General features: G+C 37.6%; 3 protein-coding genes across 6 annotated transcripts; 1 reads left to right on the forward strand and 2 right to left on the reverse strand.

Moving 5' to 3' along the window:
• Positions 1–2050: 2050 nt before the first annotated feature.
• LOC133824820 (uncharacterized) lies at positions 2051–4958 on the forward strand. Of its 4 annotated transcripts, none has more exons than XM_062257796.1 (4): positions 2051–2158; positions 2617–3369; positions 3470–4122; positions 4204–4958. In XM_062257796.1, the coding sequence occupies exons 2-4, from the start codon at positions 2631–2633 to the stop codon at positions 4666–4668; spliced, it is 1857 nt and encodes a 618-aa protein (XP_062113780.1). In that variant the 5' UTR covers positions 2051–2158; positions 2617–2630; the 3' UTR covers positions 4669–4958. The 4 variants fall into 4 exon arrangements, with proteins under 4 accessions (XP_062113780.1, XP_062113779.1, XP_062113781.1 ...); XM_062257795.1 differs by lacking the exon at positions 2051–2158 and adding an exon at positions 2190–2243; XM_062257797.1 differs by lacking the exon at positions 2051–2158 and having other exon boundaries at positions 2250–3369; positions 3470–3631; positions 3755–4122.
• A 3495-nt stretch (positions 4959–8453) lies between these two features.
• LOC133825858 (uncharacterized) lies at positions 8454–10187 on the reverse strand. The gene is made up of 2 exons (XM_062258751.1): positions 9957–10187; positions 8454–9836 (listed from the first exon to the last, which is right to left on the reverse strand). Exons 1-2 carry the CDS (start codon positions 10185–10187, stop codon positions 8454–8456), a joined length of 1614 nt encoding a protein of 537 aa, XP_062114735.1.
• A 7547-nt stretch (positions 10188–17734) lies between these two features.
• On the reverse strand, positions 17735–20771 carry LOC133824821 (14 kDa zinc-binding protein). The gene is made up of 5 exons (XM_062257798.1): positions 20534–20771; positions 20366–20423; positions 19407–19496; positions 18130–18247; positions 17735–18026 (listed from the first exon to the last, which is right to left on the reverse strand). Exons 1-5 carry the CDS (start codon positions 20731–20733, stop codon positions 17959–17961), a joined length of 534 nt encoding a protein of 177 aa, XP_062113782.1. The 5' UTR covers positions 20734–20771; the 3' UTR covers positions 17735–17958.
• Between the last annotated feature and the right edge of the window lie 2829 nt (positions 20772–23600).

Raw genomic sequence — 23600 nt, forward strand, 5'->3', positions numbered from 1 at the left:
TATAAGATTTATAAGATAAGTGGGATTTTTTATTTAAAAAAAAAACATTTCTATCATTTTAAAACTACAACAAAAATACCATCTTTGTATATTTGATATTAAATATATATATTGAACATATATTAAAAGTATATTACTAATGGTGTGTTTACTTACACGTAATCAGAATGATGTACAATTGAAATCATTAGTAATTGGAATGGTCTTCAATCGGATTACTGAGTCGGAGTTTGAAAAAGTTGTTTACTTAATTTGTAAGAATTGGAATCAGAATCAACATTATTCTAATGAATAATATTATTCGTAAGTTACAAAAATACTATTGATTAAAATAGAACTTTTATAAGCTAAATTTTTATATAAATATTATAGTTAAATATATTTTTAAGTTATGATATTAATTTATTTTTTATTAATTTTTAAATATTATATATAATAAAAATATATTATAAATAAAATAAATTAGTAATTTTAAATAAAACACGAGTAAAAATTGACAAATATTTAATTAATGTATTTATATTATTTTTTATTGAATCAAATAAAAATAATAAATATTTGTAGAGGTGATTTCCTACAATTGATTAGATGGGCACCAGCAACCTGTCAATAACAAAAAGAAGAGAGACGAGAGTTCAATTGGGAGCACCGGTGGGGTGTCAGCCAAAGGGACTCCGACGCTCAAGTCAGTCGGGTTGTAACGAGAGCTAATAGAAAGTAATAAAATTAAGATATAAATAGTCGAAATGATGATGGATGAAGGAGTCGTAAAATGGTCAGAGTGACGGTGGCGATGACGGAGGAGTCAAGCGACTAGGTCAGGTCCAATCAGACTGACTAATTAGTCTTGCTTGACTGGATTGCTCAGAAATAGAGTAGCCTTCGTTTCAATTAGAGAGTAAAGAAAGTTCAGTGATTATTTTATGCCTTTTCTCAACCTCTGATGGTCTTATTTATTGTCCTCCTCCTCGTTCCGTCCTCCTCCGTCTTTCTCCTTCGCTTGACTCGCTCCAAGTGGTTTTATTCCGAGATTCTTGGCGAACGTGATGGGAGCCTTGACTGTTTCAAGGTCCCTGGCTGACTGAGTGTATCCGAATTCGGGTCCGGGTATGGTTTTGGGTAATTGGATGGTACTTTGTATATGCGAGCCTATTTTACATGGGCTTTGGGCCTTCTTGGCTAGTTAGATAGCTTATTGGGCTGACTGACTGCTTGTTGGACTATTATTTTTCAAGTATACGAATTTTGTCCACTACAGTTTGTCCCTCACTCTTTGGTATAGAATTCATTCTTTTATCAAAGAGTAAAAAAGAAATTAATTCCATCAGAATTTATCCATTTTCCCAATAGTTACAGAATATACTCGATTTTACTTGTGGCCGAGTGATGCGTTCCTATGCATCCGGCCGAGTGATGGGCACCTACGCATCCGGCTGTCCGAGTGACCTGTGGATGCGCGCGGCCTGGTTGGCCGATCGGCTGTTTGGGCCGACTGGCTGCTTACTTTGCGGCCGAGTGATGCGCACCTACGCATCCGGCCGAGTAATGAGCACATATGCATCCGGCTGTCCGAGTGGATTGCGGATGCGCGCGGGCCTGGTTGGCCGACCGGCTGCTTGGGCCGACTGGATGCTTGGGCCGAACGGCCTTCTGGCCTAGTGGTCCACGGGGTGGCCCTGAGGCATGGCCGAGTGGGTCACATGTTGGCCGACTGAATGGGCTGCACGAGCCGAGTGTTCCTCCGGGAAGGCCGAGTGTTTCGTTGGCATGGCTGATTGCTCCCCCGAGTGCTTTACCGGGGTGGCCGAGTGCTTTGTCGGCATGGCCGAGTGCTCCTCCGGGTGGGCCGAGTGCTTCGCCTGGGTGGCCGAGTGACTCGTGTGTTTGGGCCGAGTGGTCTGCCGAGGAGGTAGTGTGTCCGGGGGAGATGGCCGAGTGGGCCTAGTGCGCTCAATGTGAATTTTCATTTGTCTCTGAGACTTTAAGTGTCCTTAGGAAGTTAAATCCTTTTTGGTAGGGCCACCTGATGGTTGACACTTGGCACTAATCGGGTGGATTTGTGTGCCTATATAAGGGTGGTTTGTTTTTACTATTGCATTCATTTGAGGAAGGCTTGGAGAGGAGGTGCAAGGTGTGGAGTAAAAGAGCTTCTCAAGAGGTAAGTTTTCTCTCATTTGTTTTCCTTTCAATGTCCTTATGCATGTTCTTTGTGTTCTTCGTGTTCTTCATGTTCTTCGTGCTAGGTTAGTTTATTCAACTGTTATTTTTGTTTGATCCTGTAGATTTTCTGTTTGCGTTTGATCTGATTGCAATGGTGGCATATGAATTTCTGTTGTTTAGGCGTATGTCTAATTCATGTGTTTCTGTTCCTTGAGCTGAGTGGTATGTCTGACTGATTAGTAGAGACTTATAGGCTGACTGCTGTTTAACTGAATACTTTGTAATCTAATTTGATATAGTAGTCTGTTTTGCCTCGTTTAATCATATGTTTTTTATGTTTGGTCCGTCTGACTGATTGATTGATGAGTCGTCCAGCGCTTCTTGATTGTGTATCGAGCTAAATATTCTTCATGTCTTTTTTGTGTTCCTTAAGGCTTAGCTGTTGTTTTGCTCTAGGTGATCAGCTCATTATGTCTACAAGTAGGTGTGATAGTCACGCTGATTCAGTCTGTCGACTGTCTTGTTCGTTTAGTGAAGAAGATTTTAGTTCTCTCTTTCAAAGTTCTGCTGAGATGGTTGATTGCAACCGAATTACAGTAGTAGAATTGGGGGGTCGTCCTTTAGGTGATGTTACTGGAAGGGGAATAGATTCTAACGAACCTATTGATGGTGGTATGCCGGGTTCTGGTAGTATGCTTAGTTCTAATCCTAGGTCTTCCATAAGTTTAGGTGAGTTGACCTATCTTCGTCGTCATTATGAGATCCCTGATACCATCAGTCTGCATGCTCCTGCTAAGGCAGAGCGGCCTGACTGGCACTTACCTGGTTGGGTGTGTCTGTATGAACTTCCCTTCAAAGAAGGGCTTCGGTTTCCCATCCCCCGATTAGTCGTTGAGTTGTGTGAGTACCACGAGATTTCGCCCGGACAACTAATGCCAAATTCATGGCGGATTTTGATGTCTCTCGAAGTCCTTTGTGAAAGGCACAAGATAACACTTGGGGTGGCTGACTTGTTGAGAGCTTACTACTTGAAGGCACACCTTAATGACAAAGGTAGGTACCAGTTAACAACTAGGGGGAAGGACCCTCCTTTAATTATTAGTTTGAAGAGTGGAGATAAGAGGTGGAAGGACCGTTACTTCTTCGTCCCTTTCGTCTCGTTGGGGTTACCTGCTGATAGTAGGATACCTTGTTCATGGTCTCCTGCATGTGAGTCTTTTATGCTTGCCTACTAATCCGTTTCCTTGCATATACATGTTGTTGTTGTTTTTATTTTATTTTGTGTGCTGATACTTCTATCATTTTGCAGGTAGGCTTCGAGTTGAGTACCTTTGGGATTCGAGGGAGTCTTCTGGTCGACTTAAGAGTATTCTTGCTATTCCTGAGGCGGAGCGTGAGTGGAGTGATTTGCTGTCTGAATCGAGTCTTCGTCAGAGTTCTTTGTGGCGCTCTGTTGAAAAACTCCCTGAAGGTATTCCTCTTCTACAGAGTCCTGATAATCCTCGTGTTGTGTTTATCAAGAGAAGTTTAGAAGTCTTGGGATATACTCCCAATTTTTTGACTGAATTGACGACAAGTGAGCGGTTGTTTGCAGACGTAGCTATGTCCCGACCCTTTACACTTCCTCTAACCGGTTCCAATGCCTTGGAACGTTTGCGTCAAGCAAAGAAATCGTCCGTTGGGAGCTCAGAAGCTGATAGAGAGGTTGTTGTGCCTCCGGCTGATCCCCCTGTTTTGACGCGGAGTCAGACGAAAAAAAAGAAGAAGGCTGTGCGGGATGATTCTTCCGACCCATTTAGCGACACCGTTGCCCTTTCGTTCCCTTCCAATGCTGCGGCCTATAGTGAGATTGGGCCTCACTTAGGAGAGATTGATAAGTTGTTGTGGCCCGAAGATGATCACAGAATGGAGCAGGTTGGTACGGATGGGTCAATTGATACCACTGTTTCTCATTTGTTCCAGGTACGAATATTTCATTTAGTTTTGTTTGTGCCGACTAGCTGATTTCTCTTGTTGTCTTACATTTTCTTTTTTATGTGTCAGGGTTTGCAAGGGGTCATTTGGCTGAAGAAGAAAATCAAGTCCTTAATGGCAACTCTAAAGGAAGTAAGGAGTCAGAGAAATGATCTTCGGGGTGAAGTTAGTCGGCTGAAAGATTCCAAGAAGGAGTCTGATCAACTCATAGCTGATTTGAAGGCTCAACTAGAATCCAAGGAAGCTGATGTCGAGAAGCTGAGAGTGACTCTTGGTCAAGTTGATGATTTGAAAGCCGAGGTTGCTTCGTTGGAGAATCGGATGTTGGTCATTGGGCTGGAGGCTGAGATCCAATGCCGTGGCGTAATGGCTAGTGAGTTTCGGGATGGTAAGGCTGATAGCTGGGATGTTCCCAAATACATTGCTGATCTTGAGGAATTGGAGAAGATGAGGGCTGAAGAGATAACCCGGGCCGAAGAGTTAGCCACTTCTTTTGGCATCATGACTACTAATGATCTGGTTGTGGATGACTGATTCCTCTTCTACTCGTGTTCATTGTCGTGGGATAACAGAGTTTGTCGGGCCTTTTCTAGTTGTAGTATGAACTTTTTCTTATGTAGTATTGTATCCTGATCTAACTGACCTAGTTTTGTTGTATTATGGCTTGTTGTAGCTTTTGTTAGTGTTGTTTAAGTTATTGTTCTGGTAGCTTTTGTAGTCCTTGTATCGGATGCTGATTGGCTGAATGACTTATGGAGTATTAGTGTCTTATTCCCCCAATCTAAGTATAAAGTGACTTAGTCAATTTATATTTAGATTTGTTATTGAACTGTTCGTAGTATATATATAAAGAAAAAATGGTTGTGATAGGGGGCTGCGCTCCGTGGAGCTGCCTACATACCCTTTGCAGGGATCAAGCCCAAATGTAGTTCTGACACTTCCTGCATTATAAGTGTCAGTATGTTGCTCGAATGAAGATCTTGTGAGAATACTGATGAAAGAAAATGAAAGTAGACTGGGTTAAGTTAAGAGTGATACAGTCTCAAGTGGATATCATTCCAGCTGTTGTTGATATCGCGTCCCTCCTTTGTTTGTAGCTTGTATGCTCCATGTCCGACTACCTTTGTGATGAGGTAGGGACCTTCCCATGTCGGGGCGAGCTTACCTGCTCCAGCTTCCTTAGTGTTCTGGAAGACTCTTCGTAGAACCCAATCTCCTACTTTGAATGTCCGAGTGCGGATGTTCTTGTTGTAATGTCTGGCTATGCTCTGTTGATAGGCTGAGACTCTTAAGAGTGCTTTGTCCCTTCTTTCGTCGATGGTGTCGAGTTCATGGCACATGTTTTCCCAATTTTCTTCGTCTGTAGTTAGCTCATATCTGGCTGTCGGAACTTCGCTCTCAGTTGGGATGACTGCCTCCATCCCGTAAGCTAATGAGAATGGTGTCTCCCCTGTCGCAGTCCTGGTTGTGGTTCGATAGGACCACAGGACTCCTGGCAACTCGTCAGCCCATCTTCCCTTAGCTTTTTCGAGGCGCTTCTTGATGTTGTTCATGATGGTCTTGTTGGATGACTCTGCCTGTCCATTTGCTTGGGGATACCTTGGTGTCGAGAAGCTGAGCTTGATGTTCCAGAACTTGCAGAAGTCTTGGAAGTCGAAACTGATGAATTGAGAACCATTGTCTGTCACAATTTCTTTTGGTACTCCGTACCTACAGATCATATTCTTCCAAATGAAACCCTTTACTTCTTTGTCTCGGACTTGGTGGAATGAGTCTGCTTCGATCCACTTGCTGAAGTAGTCGGTCACTGCAAGCATGTACATTTTCTGTCCTGGTGCGGTTGGAAGCTTGCCTACTATATCCATCCCCCATTTCATGAATGGCCAAGGGGACGTGATTGAGATGAGACGCTCCGGAGGTTGGTGGGATATCTGAGCGAACCGTTGGCATTTGTCGCATCGTCTGGCATAGTCAGAGGCATCAGCTCGCATGGTTGGCCAGTAGTAGCCTTGTGTTAGGGCACGGTGCGCCAAGCTTCGTCCTCCAGAGTGGTTGCCGCACTCTCCTTCATGCAACTCAGCCAGTACGTATTTGGCCTCTGCAGGGTTAATGCATTTCAAATATGGACCAGAAAATGAACGTTTATATAGTTTACCTTGTATAATAGTGAAGCGGGCTGACTGAGCCTTGACCCGACGTGCTTCGTTCTTATCTTCGGGAAGTATGTCATGTTCTAAGTACTCGACTATTGAAGTCATCCATGTTCGGTTGTTGGAGATGTCATTAACTTGCTCTTCTTCATCTTTCCAGACAGCTGGCCATTGGAGATATACTACAGGTATTGTCTTGGGGTCGGTTGTCTGGATGGAGGATCCAAGGTTTGCTAATGCATCTGCATGGCTGTTCTCCCCTCTTGGTACTTGGTTGATAGTGAACTCGTCGAAGACTGACTGCAACTCTTTAGTCTTGTTGAGGTAGGCAGTCATCTTGTTATCCCGGGCCTGGTAGCTACCTTGCATTTGGTTGACTACCAATTGAGAATCACTGAAGACCACGATCTTTTTTATTCCCATGTCTTTGGCTAGTCCGAGTCCTGCTATCATTGCTTCGTATTCAGCTTCATTGTTGGTAGCTTTGAACCCGCATCGGACTGCTTGTTCGATTATGTCACCTTGGGGTGAAGTCAGGACGAGTCCGAGTCCACTTCCTCTGGTGTTACTTGAGCCGTCTACTTGCAACTTCCAGATTCCGACTGATTGTCCCTCGGTCAGACAACAAAGTTCTTTTTCTGCCTGCACATGCATGTTAGGTGTAAAATCTGCAATGAAATCAGCTAATACCTGAGATTTGAGGGAAGTTCGTGGCTTGTATGTTACTTCGTACTCGCTGAGCTCTACCGCCCACTTGGTAAGTCTGCCTGACAATTCTGGTTTATGGAGGATTGTTTTGAGTGGGAAGGTGGTCAAGACCGTTATTGGATGGCACTGGAAGTATGGGCGTAGCTTCCTTGCTGCGTGGATGAGTGCTAGTGCAAGCTTCTCCAGCTGGCTATATCGGGTTTCTGCATTAAGCAAAGCTTTGCTTACATAGTAGACTGGAGACTGCTTGCCTTCCTCTTCCCGGACTAGGACTGCGCTAACTGCCGTCTCGGATACTGCTAGATAGATGAATAATGTCTCATTGTCTTTTGGCTTTGAGAGGAGAGGCGGGCTGGTCAGGTACTGTTTTAGCTGGCCCAGTGCCTCTTCGCATTCAGCTGTCCACTCGAAGGTTTTTGATTTCCTTAGCGTGTTGAAGAAGTGGTGACATCGTTCTGAAGACTTTGAGATGAATCGGCTGAGTGCTGCAATGCGTCCAGTTAGTTTCTGTACGTCTTTTATGCACGTTGGGGAAAGAATCCTTTGGATTGACTCTATCTGTGCTGGGTTTGCCTCGATTCCCCTTTGGGTTACAAGGTACCCAAGGAACTTTCCTGCAGTCACACCAAAAGAACATTTAGTTGGATTCAGTTTCATATTATATTTCCTGAGAATGTCAAAAGATTGTTTTAAATGGTTGATATGGTCCTCTGCAATGAGGGATTTGACGAGCATGTCGTCAATGTAGACTTCCATCGTCTTCCCCAGTAATCCGGCAAACATCTTGTTGACTAGTCTCTGATATGTTGCTCCTGCGTTCTTCAATCCGAATGGCATGACCTTGTAGCAGAATATGCCTAAGTTGGTCATGAAGGCTGTCTTTTCCTGGTCGTCTGGATGCATCAGGATCTGGTTGTATCCTGAGTATGCGTCCATGAAGCTTAGGAGTTCATGACCGGCTGTGGCGTCTACTAGCATGTCTATGTGCGGTAATGGGAACGAGTCTTTTGGACACGCCTTGTTGAGGTCTGTGAAGTCAATGCAAACTCGCCATTTGCCATTCTTTTTTTTCACAATGACTACGTTAGCCAACCAGTCGGGATAATGCACCTCCCTCACGAACCCATTATCAATAAGCTTTTGAACTTCTTCGTTAATGGCTTTGTTCCTTTCAGGGGCAAATTTTCTTCTTTTTTGCTTCCTTGGTGGGTAGTCTGGATCAACCTGCAATTTATGGACAATTATTTTGGGGTCAATTCCAGTCATGTCCGCATGGGACCAAGCAAAACAATCATAATGGGCAGATAAAAAGTCAATGAGCTTAGTTCTGATGTCAGGATCCAATCGTGATCCGATTTGGACTTTGTGATCTGGAAAGTCCGGATGTATCTGGACTTCGTCCAACTCCTCCATGTCTGGTTGGTTCAACTGGGAGTCAGTCAGTCTGTCTTCCTGTAATTGCTATAACTGAGCGGGTTTGGGTTTCATGGTAGTCTGGTAACACGCTCTCGAATCTTTCTGTTGGCCTTTAATTTCTTTTACTCCCCACTTAGTTGGGAACCTTAAAACTTGGTGGTATGTTGAAGGGACTGCCTCCATTTCATGTATCCATGGTCGTCCCAGTATCACGTTGTAAGCAGACGGAGAGTCTACTACCAGGAATCTTGTGCATAGATTGACTCCTTCGGCATAGACAGGTAGCTCGATCTCTCCTAGTGTGTTCTTTTGTTCTCCACTGAAACCGATGAGGATTGTAGTCTTCTTTATAATCTTTGATTCATCTATCCCCATTTCCCTGAGAGCACTTAAAAATAAAATGTTAGCTGAACTACCATTATCAATAAGTATACGTTTAGTAAGACAATTAGCAATGTAAAGTGCAATGACAAGAGCATCATGATGTGGGTTGAGGAGTCTGGTTGACTCTGTTGTTGAGAAACTGATGGTTTGAGCTGGTAGGTTGATGGTATTCTTCTCTGTCTCGTCGGACTCTCCTTTGACCCAGTTGGTCTGCCTGGCATGTCTTTTGGCTGCTGAATGGGTGACTCCGCTTACCTCAGAGCCACCAGTTATTACGTTCACCGTCCGTTCATGAGTAGGTGGTTTCGGCGGGGTTACTTCTCTTCGGACGACTGACCTGTCTGCCTCCTGCTGGAATGTTCTTTTGCCTTTGTCTGTAAGTAAGTCAGTCAGGTGACCACGCTTTAACAGGTTGGATACTTCGAGTTTTAAGGCAATGCACTCATCCGTTCGGTGACCGTGGTCATTGTGGAATTCACACCATTTTGCTTTGTCTCGCTGGTCAGACGGAGTCCTCATCCTTTCCGGCCATTTCACTTTGTCTCCGAGTCCTTTCAGTACGCCAACGACTTCAGCTGGTGAAATTGAAAGATTGTATTCTGGTATCTTTGGTCCATCTCGCAGACGTGTCTCGGACGACCGGTTGTACTCCCTCCTTCTGTTCTCTGATCTGTTGGGATATGGGTATGGCTCGGATCGTCTATCACTCTGCCGTCTGCCTGCCCTCGAGTCTCTTCGAGTGTCTTTCCTCGGAGAAGAGTGATAATAGTTAACTTCATCCTCCTCCCACTTGATCTGTGCCCAGGCTTTGGCGAGAACATCTTCCATCGTCTTGCAAGGATACTTGGTAAGTTCTTTGTATAGGTCTGAGTCGTACCGGAGTCCCTTGCGGAAGGCTGAGATGGCTGTGTCCTGATTACAATGGGTTATAGAAACCTTTTCTTTGTTGAAGCGGCCTACGTACTCTCGTAAAGGCTCACCCCGTCGTTGAACTATGATGTAGAGGTCTTCTGCAGACTTTTCAAGTTTCCTGCTACTAGCAAACTGCTCAACAAAAGTGTCAGTCAATTGTGCAAAAGTAGAAATAGAATTATTAGGTAAATTAGTATACCACTGGAGGGCTGGTCCAATCAGACTAGAACCAAACCCCTTACACATGCATGCTTCCCTCATATCACGTGGGATGGCAACGGTGAACATCCTCTGCCTATACTGTGCGATGTGATCATCCGGGTCAGACGTCCCGTCAAACATCTTCATATTTGGGAAGTTGAACTTCTTTGGCATTTCCACTAGTGCAATGTCGTCTACGAATGGAGAGTCCGCATAACAGCTTGCTGCACTCTTCTTAATCGGAGCCGGCATCCCAGGAATCCGTTGAATGAGCGCCTCCATCTCAGCTAACTTTCGAGCCAACTCAGGATCTTGGATTGGAAATGAGCTTGTGGTTGCTCGGCGGATTGGCTCGCTCAAGACTGGGTGATTAAATCCGATTGCCTGTTACTCAGGTATATTCTGACCAGCTCCAATGATGATCTGGCTGGCTCCAATGGTAGGCTGACTAGCACTTGGAACCTGCTGCTGTCCGGGTCTAGTGACTGGCTGACTGGCTCCTGGAATCTGTTGCTGTCCGGGTCCAGTGGCTGGCTGACTGGCTCCTGGAATCTGTTGCTGTCCAGCTGCACCGGCTGGCTGACTGGCTCCTGGAATCTGTTGCTGTCCAGCTGCACCGGCTGGCTGGCTGATTCCCGGAATCTGCTGTGATCCGGGCGCAGATGAATGTCCATGTTCAGTCATGGTTACCTGTTCGCCTGTATTGACAACATAATTTTGAATGTTAGACATGGTGGGTGGAGTTTGATAATTCCTTACCGAGGGTGATGGAACTGTCTGATTCGGTCCATCACTGTTAGAGATAGGAGTGAGGTCTCCCAGAGGTTGCATAGGGCTGACTGGGCCTCGGAAGCGGGATGGCTGAGCCTCGGTGGCTTGAGAGGACATGGCCTCCATTCGTACGAGCAGGTCAGCATTTTCAGTTTCGAGCCTCCTCATTTTCTCGCGTTGTTTTGTCTTGTAATGGACTAAGTTCATCTCACCATACTCAATCATCAATTAATCAAAATATTCCAACTTCTTGTTTGACAGATAAGATTGATTCAATTCAAACCATTTGCAAAATAGTTAGTTGGCTTGTGGGACACTCATAACACAATATACAAAATAGGCCATGTATGTATATTGACTTGTATTTTATCACATTTTCCTTCGATTCAGTGATAAAATTTGTTCAATCTAGAATCCTTTAATCAATTGGACGGTTGTTAATCATTGAATTTAGATAACCATGACAAAATTCAAAACCTAATAAATATATATATAGAGAGAGAGAGTGATTACATTGTACTTTTCTTTTGCAGCAACAGTGCAGCTAGTTTGTGTTTTTAGTTATTTAGAACATTCTACAAATTTTCAAGAAATTTCGAATAAATTATGATTGTATCGAAAATAGAGTTCAAACAGCTTGCTGTACGGGTACTTATTTTTTTGTTTACGCGTGTAAAAGTCAATTGTTTGTACCTTGTTTTCGGTACTGTAAATTATTCAAAATTTCTTAAAAATTTGCAGAGTGTCTTAAATTATTACAATATATATTGTCATAAAAAAAAATTGGAAAAAAATTTATCGAGGTGTAGAAAATATAAACTAGCTACACTAGTATTATAAAAAAAAAAAGTTGATGCATTGTACTCGCTCTCATATATATATATATATATTAGATACAAGTAACGTGCAAATACATGTTTCTATAGTTTTATTTATAGAATTTATTAATTATTTTTATTAAATTTATATAAATGTCATATAAATTTCAAATAAATATCATGTTTTAATTAAATAATTTTTTTCTAAGTTTATGTTTATTCTAGTTTTTGAATTTGGGAGTGACAATTAATTATATACCATATATTTAATGTAATATTAAATATTATACGTGAATTTTAAATTTAAGTTTCTTACTAGTTTATTTTAAAAAAAAATGTGTTACTAACTGACAGTAAATTATATTATATGTTTAATATGATATTATTCTAATAAGTAAGTTTAAGTTTAATTGAATTTAATTATAGTTATAAAACCTATGATTTTATTATTTTTAAATAATTATCATTGTAAAATATCTAAAAAAAATATCTTATTTTAATTTGTTTAATTATTTATTATTTTTAAATAATTATTATTGTAAAATATCTCAAAAATATCTTATTTTATTATTTTAATTATTTATTTTTTTAAATAATTATCATTGTAAAATATCTCAAAAATATCATATTTATTTTTTTAATTATTTATTTTATTTTATTTAAGTTAAATATAAGAATATTATGTTAAATATAAGAATATTCTATTAAAATTAATATTAAAAAAATAAAAATCGTTAAAACTAAGAATTTTCGTTATCTACACATTTATTATAAAGAAAAAATATCCTTATATATGATTCTTGAAGTTTATTGATTAGGAAAGGGATAACAATTAAAGTACATATACATTGTGTTCTAACTCCTTACAACAAAAACACATTTTTCATTTTTATCATCTTTCATAATAGCAAAGAAATGTCTTTTATTTTTCATTTTATTTGTGCATGAATAAATGCCATATTTGGTTGAAGAGTTCTTAGAAAGAATAGTACATTGATGTAAATAAAAATTACATTATTTATTTATGAGTTTGGAAATGGGATTATTTGAACACTTTGTACATATCATAAAATCACATAATCACTACACTAGGCTGCGAGACAACATTTCTTATGGATCATGTGAAAGGAGTCTAATTATTAGAATATTACAAATTAAATTTTTGTAATTATTCATATTTTCTGGACCTAGCTATTTATGGTTTTATTATCACCAATATTGAATATTTATATATATATATATATATATGCATGTATATTAATTATACACATCGATCATAAATCATGAATGCATATTTATATTATGTTCGAGTTGATAAGACAATGCATCAAGTAGATCCCACAAATATTAATAATATTCCAAGTTATGTTTGGTAGATATATATATATATATATAAGATTTATAAGATAAGTGGGATTTTTTATTTAAAAAAAAAAACATTTCTATCATTTTAAAACTACAACAAAAATACCATCTTTGTATATTTGATATTAAATATATATATTGAACATATATTAAAAGTATATTACTAATGGTGTGTTTACTTACACGTAATCAGAATGATGTACAATTGAAATCATTAGTAATTGGAATGGTCTTCAATCGGATTACTGAGTCGGAGTTTGAAAAAGTTGTTTACTTAATTTGTAAGAATTGGAATCAGAATCAACATTATTCTAATGAATAATATTATTCGTAAGTTACAAAAATACTATTGATTAAAATAGAACTTTTATAAGCTAAATTTTTATATAAATATTATAGTTAAATATATTTTTAAGTTATGATATTAATTTATTTTTTATTAATTTTTAAATATTATATATAATAAAAATATATTATAAATAAAATAAATTAGTAATTTTAAATAAAACACGAGTAAAAATTGACAAATATTTAATTAATGTATTTATATTATTTTTTATTGAATCAAATAAAAATAATAAATATTTGTAGAGGTGATTTCCTACAATTGATTAGATGGGCACCAGCAACCTGTCAATAACAAAAAGAAGAGAGACGAGAGTTCAATTGGGAGCACCGGTGGGGTGTCAGCCAAAGGGACTCCGACGCTCAAGTCAGTCGGGTTGTAACGAGAGCTAATAGAAAGTAATAAAATTAAGATATAAATAGTCGAAATGATGATGGATGAAGGAGTCGTAAAATGGTCAGAGTGACGGTGGCGATGACGGAGGAGTCAAGCGACTAGGTCAGGTCCAATCAGACTGACTAATTAGTCTTGCTTGACTGGATTGCTCAGAAATAGAGTAGCCTTCGTTTCAATTAGAGAGTAAAGAAAGTTCAGTGATTATTTTATGCCTTTTCTCAACCTCTGATGGTCTTATTTATTGTCCTCCTCCTCGTTCCGTCCTCCTCCGTCTTTCTCCTTCGCTTGACTCGCTCCAAGTGGTTTTATTCCGAGATTCTTGGCGAACGTGATGGGAGCCTTGACTGTTTCAAGGTCCCTGGCTGACTGAGTGTATCCGAATTCGGGTCCGGGTATGGTTTTGGGTAATTGGATGGTACTTTGTATATGCGAGCCTATTTTACATGGGCTTTGGGCCTTCTTGGCTAGTTAGATAGCTTATTGGGCTGACTGACTGCTTGTTGGACTATTATTTTTCAAGTATACGAATTTTGTCCACTACAATATTTAAATTATTAATTTAATAGATTATATATGCTCTTTTATTAAAATAATTATATATTATTTTAAAAAATAATATACATTTTTTATTTTTTAAAATTTTATTCAATTTTAATTAAATACGAGCAAAAATGACATTTTATAATTTGAGTAGGAATAAGAATGACAATCTCCAATCTCGCAGGATTGTCAATCTCATTCCTCAATTCCAAATTAGTGTGTGTCAAACATATTTCATTCTCATTCTTAACGAAAAAATTAGGGAAGTAAATAAGGTTAACAAAACTCATTTCCCATTCTCATTCCTTAATCTCATAAGTACACACTAAGGCTGAGCATCGATCGATTTGGGCGGTTTTTTTCTATTCTAAAATCCAGATTTCGGTTTTCGGTTAGGATTAGTGCAATCCAAAAACCAACCGACCTACTTACAACACAAAAAAAAACCAACCGATTTAGACCGTGATTCGGTCGATTAAAACCGCCCAAACCGAACTTAATTTTTTTTAAAAATAATTTTTAAAGAAATTTAAGTTAAAAAAATGTAAATTATTGGAATCCATTTTTTTAGCTTTTTTTTAATATGAAATTGATTCATTTAATTTGTTAACTTATAGATTTTAACTTTATGATTTGAAAACCTTAACACATGGTTACATTGTTATATCTACAAATTTGGAACCTAATCATATTCGGTCGATTTCGGTTTGTACGCTCGGTTTGCGGTTTGCGACCAACTTATAAACCGACCGATTTAATGTCGGTTTTTGCCAAGGCAGTTTCAACGATTTTTAGTTCCGTTGGTTTCGATTTTTTCGTTGTTCGGGCAGTCGGTTTGAGCAGTTTATTCGGTTTTTTTGCAAGCCCTAGTACACACACCATAAATATATTTTATTCATCTTAATGTATGTTAAACTACTATTTTAGTCCTTTTTGTCGCATCACAATTCATATGGATAAACATCCAATAAATTTTTAGAAACTACCAAGTAACTAGAAAATTTTGGGAACCAAACTAAAAATTATGCTAGAATTCAATTTTTAACTATTCAATACAACGATAATTATTTTTCTTAAATATATTAAGGTACCAAACTTGAGAAGTGATTGATCAATTCAACCAAACATACTTTGAGTCCAACAACATAAAACAAAAACTATGAAGAGAAAAAGAAAAGTTGATATAAATTCTATGAAAATATTTAGAGGTCATAAAAATTAGAGGTGGGAAATTGTGCTCTCATTCAAGGTTACCAAATTTTAGTGCTTGAATCCAACAACAAAAAACAAAAACTATGAGTTGAAAAAAAAAGTTGATATAGATTTGTATTTGAAGTTCTAATGAACAATTTAGTGTGTTATACAAATAGTAGTCAATTATTGAATTTTGAGATATGTGGAGTGAGATGTGGATGGAGTTAACATTCAGTGTCATTTGGTGAAGAAAAGAACAAATGTGAAAAGGGCATTTTGGTGTGGGGCAAATGCCTATAGCAATGTCGGTGGTGTTGAATATATCAGCAAAAGTATTGAAAAAAAAAATGTTCTTGATTCGTGATGAACTCATATTCGAACTGTGTAGCACTGATTTGTTTGTTTTTTAATTTTTCTATGGTCCAGAACCTAGAGTACTCAACAAACTAAGTTCTTGCATATCAAAGTAATTTATGGAAGGAACAAAATCATCCACTTTTTTTACTGGTTCATTTTCTATAAGATACTCCCCAAAGAGCTGAAGTTGAAGTTCGTAGTTTTAGTGTGAGTCTATAAATATATATATATATATATATATAAAGGGTTTATACTTTTTTAGACTTGTGTTTTGTTTCATTACCTATTTCGACCATGTATTTTGACAAATTACTTTTTGGACCCTATGTTTTATAAAATTATTCAAATAGAACAATAAACTCAATTTTGGTCAAAGTTTTCTCAACTGAAATCACAAATAATTTATCAAACTAATAATTCATAACAAAAAAAAATCATTATGCTTGAAAACGGTGTTGATATATTCAATTTTTTTCATCAAAATTGAGTTTAGGTGTCTATTTGAACCATTTTACAAAATCCAGTGTCCAAAAATAAATTTTTTAAAACACAAGGTCTAAACAAGTAATCGGAAAAAAACACAGATCCAAAAAAGTATAAACCCATATAAATATATATGGAGAGAGAGAGAGCAATTATGATGTAAGAGATATATTAGGCAATATTATTTAGAATAGTTTAGAAGTTTATTTTGTCATTTTATTAGCTTTATTGTAGTGACTATATAAGCCTAAGAAAGAATGTACATATTTAGGGTTTTCCTCACCTATCCAACCCACTGCATAAAAAAGGTGCACCATGCTCATCAAAAAACAACCATTGGATAAAAATCTAATAAATCTCATCAGGAAAGAAGAAGCAGAAATAGTAGGCCTAGGTGAAATCAAGCAGTGTTTCATCTCTTTCAAAGAATGTGTAAAAGACTAAACTCAGATGAAAGCAGCAAAATTCAAAATTGACACTAACCTAGAAATGGTTATGGATAATAGTTGAGTTCAGCTTTTTTAGAAAAGGGGAAGGACGTGTTTGGTTCGGTCTTATTAGTGTCGGATTTGGAGAAGACAGGAAAGCAAAAATAATTTCACTTGGAATTAATATCTACAATGCACTTCAACACTTGCAAATGGGAAGAAAGAGATAGAACCAAGGGCTTCCAAGTTTCTATGGTTAGATTTATGCGGTTCACCATGGTGGAGGAGCCACCAAGTTGGATCGCAACCACGAATCTTTTCATAAGGAGGAGAATCTTGAGTCACACAATTGGAGAGCTTTTCTTTCTCCTTGTTTCTGTGTGTACAATCTGCTACACTTAGGTCCCATGAAAGCCAATTAGTCTAAAAAAATCACATTCTTTGGATCTATATCCAAAGGTGTCCATAGATGAAGTGTTTCGGTGAGTACAGTACAACCCAAAAAATAGAATTACCCTATATAAATATACACACAAAAAAGAGAGAACCTAATGGGAGAATCATTGGATTGAACAAAGGCTCCTCACAATAATGGATTATATTCACCTACATAACATAATCCACCAAGTGATGATTTCATGGCAATTGAATGAATTAAATCACCTTTATCAATAGGGTGATTAAGTTGGATTAATCTAATTTAAAATGTAATGAAGACACTCACAAAGATCTTTTTAATGTGGTTCAGTTCAAGGTTGGCCTAATCTATGGTTAGGAAATATGGCAAACAACTTCCCAAAATTATCAGTACATAACAATCTGTTGGTCCCTCAGTATATCCTCACGAGTACCTACTTTATTAACAAGCACTCGAAAGCTGCAAGTGTGTTGCTATTGCTAGGTACTCAAGTACTGCCAGTGATCGCACAGAAGGTACTCAAGTGCCATATATAGCCGCTGTGATGGCACAGTGTGCACACAAATGACGTGCACACAGCACAGACGCATGGATGGACCAAGTAAGCTGACTGCATACCCCATAGCATCAAAAGCTTAAATAAAGCTTCAAAGTTTCATATGATTGCACAAACTGAGATCATTACTGTATTTGTAAAGTTCCAACACAACAAATGGCCATCAGAAACAATCCAGTTTATTGTTAATGCTAGTTTTGACATGTTGTAAACCATCTATTAAAGGCACAATCTTCATATCATCACAAACAGCATTCCAGATAGTAAATGAATAAAGAAGAGTTATAATAGTTTATACTTCTGGTAAGAGCAGAATAGTGACTAGCGTTACCCTGCAAACCATGCTCACTCACCCTGATGGCCTGAACGTCCAACCATGCTTTAGCCAGGTGGCCAGTTCATTTGCCGTCCCCCAAGCAAGTGGACGTGAATATGATAAACAGATTGACCTGCAAAGCAAAAGATTTGGTTGTCCTTTTAGTTTCGGATATACACTTAAGATGTGAGAGAACTATCATAAACATTAGAACTCCAAGCTCTAAGAATACAGACATCCATTTGGCCCATCGTTGATCACAATTCTGTAGCCATCATCGAGGCCCTCCTGCTTGGCGACTAGCTTGGCTGTGTAAAGAAGTCGGCCAAGAATGTCACAGTGCCTCTCCTCAGCCTGGTAAGCAAAGTGCAGAGAAATAAGAAAATGAATTCATGTTGCCGGACAGCATTTGTCATTTAATTTCCTGCCTAAATAAAGAAAATGAAATCACGTTTGAAAAGATTCATACGTAAGTTTGGCATAGTGAAAAATTCAGAACAATATTGTAGCACATACTAACTTCCGTCGATTTTAATAATAGGCATGTTATGGAAGAGCAACATTAAATGCCGAATTTTGGTCCACTAGTCACTCCAAATAGTATTTGGTTAGTTAACATTGAAATGAACTAAACAGAGATGATAAGCCAAAGTAATGTTATCAACGTGTTCCCTTCATCTTGTTACAGAAAAGATAAGTTTATTCCATCCACAGAACATTGTGAATTTGTGACCGTAAAGTGAGATTAAGAAAATGACATGAGCTTGGGGTCACCACCACTCACAAGAAAACACAAACTTGGTCTTGTTCAGAATATGAAAGATACCTGTAGTGAGCACATGAACATCCTAAATTTTTCTACTCCATTTCAACTTCAACCTTCATCTTTTTGCAATATTACAAGTTCTACATCCATATGCATAGAGCATTTTTCTTCCTTCTCTTTTCACTAAATTGTTATATCATGTTACAGCCAAAACTAGTGAAAGATGAAACTGCCAGAAACTCTCCGAATGCTGAGTTCTCATTTTGAAGCATAAACTCATTGAACATGTCATCATATTTATTACTTCCCCCAATAGTACTCAACCTATCTTCCAAAGCCAAACTTCAATATCTAAAGTCTAAACCCTTGGCCCAGCTTAACTAATCAAAGAAACCTTAGTCACCAAATATAGAAGTAGAGACTAGAAAAAATATAAGCTTCTCTCAAAAACATAAACCAACAGAGTTTTAATTTCTTTCAATCAGTTGACAAAATAGATATATTTAAATAATTAGTCAACCCGAAAGAATCCTTCCTTGGCAAACTCAATATTCGAATGATTGAATTCAGGATAGTATCAACAAGACCGCAACGATTAGGGCCCAAAGAATATATTAGATTTCATACAAACAGAAAAAAAAAATCTTGGTTTACTAAACAAGTTTAGTTTCAGTCCAGGTGTTTCCATTGAAAGAACAAGAAACTATGCCTGTGAGGGCGAGTGACAAGGAAGAAACTATAAAATACCTGGGAAAGGCCAGTTAAACCATCCTTAACTTTTGGAATGATCAAAATGTGTGTGGGAGCCTGTGGAGAAATATCCCTAAAAGCAAGGACCTGTTTCAAATACAACAGAACTAAATGATTCACTACTGAAGCATCACTCCAGGAAAAAAAGAAAGAATAGCTACATCATATCAAGTAATTGATAAGTTCACTTAAAACAAGTATTATGGGGTATGAGTATGTAGTAAGACATGTGTTAAAAAGAAACTCAATAGGAAATATCTCAATATAATTATTTACACCACTGACCACTCCAAAGCCATCAGATTGCAATGAAACAAATTATGACATCTAGCAAGCAAAACCGAGTTTGCTAGAAATGAGATCCGCCGCTCAATTATTAAGAGAGAGGCTCAGAAAATCACACATTCGGATGACTGTGACACGAATTCATATCTACAATCTGACACAGCTAAAAGCTTGAAAACACTTACTTTTCCATTGAAACTGCACTTTTTATGGCTTTGGCAACTCAGTCAAATTACTTTCTATAACATGATCAAAGAACTTAGCTCAATAGACAACCACATTCTTGTACAACAACAACACAAATCCCTTTTCCATTTCAATGTAACTACGTTCAATTTTAAATGTATTGCTACAAACTAATCACACTAACTCATCATACCTCTTTAGGAGGAACTCCAACAGTGGAATTTTCCTCACACTAACCCAACCCAACCCAACCAGCGCTAATTCCAGCAACTCAAAGCAAATTCGTTCAGAAAATATTCAAATATCATACACAAGTAAATCGAAGGAAAAATCAAACACAATACATAATACCCATTTCTCAATTTTCACTTATTCCAACATAATCAACCAGGCATAAACCCAGAACAAGGGCATAATCAAACACAAAAATATTCTCATACAAGAAAATCCCAAAACAATTTCACACACACAAATGGAATGAGTACCTTATCGTCCTCAAAAACCACAGTGGAGGGAATTTGCTTGTTGATAATTTTGTCAAATCTGCACATTTTAAACAAATAAAAAAAAAAAAAAAAAGACATTGATGATTCTGAATATTAAAACAAAAGAGATGAAAGGAAAGAGAGTGAGAAAGAGAAAGGGAAAGAGACATGGTGGGAGAATCGGAAGGAACAGCAGCCAAGGCAGCGTCTTTCTCAGAGGAAGCCATGGAAGTAAGGAGGGAAGGTTTGGGTTGAAAGAGTTTAGCGTTGAAATGTGAATTTAGTACTGCAAAACGGCTCCTATTTATCATGAGATTCCGACTCGATTGTAGTAATGGAAATGAATGGAATAGGAAAAGCTTTGCCATTGTAATGCCTTTTCTTTCATTTCACCCAATTCATCTAATTCTCATTATTAATATATGAAATTTAAAATAGAGAACATTTACATACACATATCAATGGATAATAATAATATTTATATTTGAAAACAAAAAAAATTGGATAGTGATAAGTACTTTTAGTATTTTTTAATATCTCTTGTAAAATTTTACAAAATTATGGATAGTTTAGGATACCGAAATCAGGTTTTAGATAGTCGATTGCACGAGTATATATATATATATATATATATTAAAACAAATATGCGTGCAATAAGCTATTTGAAACATAATTTCGACATTTTAAATTATTCAGAATTTTCTAAAAATTTATAAAAAGTTGCCCATTAACTACATTATACATCGTTATGTATAAAAAAAATTAAAGTTACAACTTACTTATGTACCAAAAATACTTAAAATAACTATAGGTAGTGATGATTTTTAATCACTACTATATTTTTAAATAAAATATATATTTTGATAAAAAATATTATAAAATTAAAATATATAAATTTTGTAATAGTTAATGTGAATTTTATTTTATGTAAAAAGTGTTTATAAAATAAATAATGTTATTTAATACTTAAATTGGTTGAATGTATATATATTATGCTTGAGATATTTTCGTAAAAAATAGCTTACTCCATTTTATTCTAGGTGGCGTTTAGTTAGGTTGAATGAAATAGTAATGGTTATGGGAATGGAATAAAAATGGTAATAATAATTTATTACTATATTTGGTTTGTTATTAGAATAAACATTGATATCAATATTATTTTGTTTGGTGTGGAAATGGAATGGAATAAATGATAAATTGACAAAAATGTCTCCACTTCAATTACTTTATTTATACTTATTAAAATCTGCAAATTTTGAGTAATTTAAAAAGAAATTTATGATTTAAATTTAAAATAAAATTGTTTACCCTAAAACGGACTACCTGATGACGTGGCAGGATTGATCTACACGTGGGATGCGCGTGTCAGTTTTAAGTGAGCGTATCTGCTCGGCCATCGACCAGGAGATCATTGGCTTATCGGGTATCATAATTATGGGCAATCAGCCTGGTCGCATATACTCAGTTATTGCCTTCAAATATGCAATATTGTAAGGGAAATTTGATTTTTAATGCAATAAGTGACACTCCGTTTGAAAAATACCCTACCCCTATAAGTCTCTCGTTTTGGTCCTACTAATCCCGTTACTACCCAAAATACCCCTGGCATAATTTTCTCAAACTCTTTGTATTCTCTCCCAAAATACCCGAACCAAGCAAACTTTGAAATCGATAGGACTCGATTGAATCCGTAGAACCCAACCTTCATTGTCTTCCACGAACACGAACAAGGGCTCCCAAAAGGTCGGACTTGACGATCGGAGAAGGGGAAGGAGAAAACGTCGAGCAAGGCAACCAAATTTTTAGGAAACAACCTCAAAGAAAGCGAAGGTGAGGGTTTTCTTTTTTAATTTGCAATATGTGTATGTGCCTGGTTTTTTTTGTTGATTTTTGTTCATAGGATAGATCGAGGCTGGTAATGAAGAAATCTGGGTTTTTTTTTTATATTTTAATGAAACTCGATAGGAATTGATAGTACTCGATAGTATAGGATGAGGAATGGATTAGACTGTGCCTCGATAGGAGTCGATAGGAATCGATAGGCCTCGATGATACACGACTTTGGGAATTTTTAGAACCTACCTTGATAGGAATCGATAGGACTCGATAATACACAGCTTTGGGAATTTTTAGAACGTACCTCGATAGGACTCGATAAGACTCGATGATACACTGCTTTGGGATTTTTAGGACCCTTCTTGATAGGAATCGATAGGCCTCGATAGGACTCGATATGACTAGACTTTGGTTTTTTTGCCTTACCTCGATAGGCCTCGATAAGACTCGATAGTAACCCGATTATATTATTCTTTGTGATTTTAGAATCCACCTCGATAGGCATCGATAAGACTCGATAGAACTCGATTGTTTCTGCCTCAATAGTAACTGCCTTACCAGATTGTTTTACATTTTTAACATTTTTTTTAACATTTTTTTTGTTTTTTTTTCCAGATGCCTGAACTTATTGTGCCGTTGGAGAAACACTTTCCTGGTCGTGTCACTTATAAGGGTAGTGCCTACTTGGATACCCTTATAGAGCAGTTTAAGAGGCATGGTCTTATTGAAAGGGCACAGGCATGCCCGTTGGGACAGTTCTTTAAGGCAAAACCGTTTAGTTTTTATGGGGTTCTGCTGCATCAGCTAATGTTGCGTAAGGTAGAAAGTAAGAAGCCTGAAGAGGGTCAATTCTACCTGGCCAACACTCTGTGTAGATTTGGTATTGCAGAGTTTGCCCTAGTTACCGGGCTAAATTTTGGGAAATCACCGTCCCCAGATGAATTGAAAGAGCATCTTTCAAGTGATCGGATCATCCAGGAATATTTTAATGGTGATTCGAAGGTTAGTTTTGGTCAGTTGGAAGATGCATTGAAAGCCTCCACAAACCCAGAAGATACATTTAAGCTGGGTTTGTGCTATTTGATAGAGGGGGTACTGAATGCCCCAGAGAAGACAACAACGATATGGGGAGATTCCCTGATGATGGTTGAGGATATTGATTACTTTTTCAAGTATCCTTGGGGGAAGTTGTCATTTAATAAGGTTAGCAAAGGCCTTCAAAAGGACATGAAGAAGTAATTGAAACACTATGAGGAGAAGAAGAAAGAGGGGTCAAGCAAAAAACAGAAGGAGGCGAAGTATAGTTTCACTTGCTATGCACCCGCGCTTCTTTACTAGGCTTTTGAGGCCATGCCTTCTCTCAGGAGTAAGTTCGATGAGAACAGTGGGAATCAGATTC

The sequence above is a fragment of the Humulus lupulus genome, chromosome 3 (assembly GCF_963169125.1).
Source record: "Humulus lupulus chromosome 3, drHumLupu1.1, whole genome shotgun sequence".
Classification (NCBI taxonomy): Eukaryota; Viridiplantae; Streptophyta; class Magnoliopsida; order Rosales; family Cannabaceae; genus Humulus; species Humulus lupulus.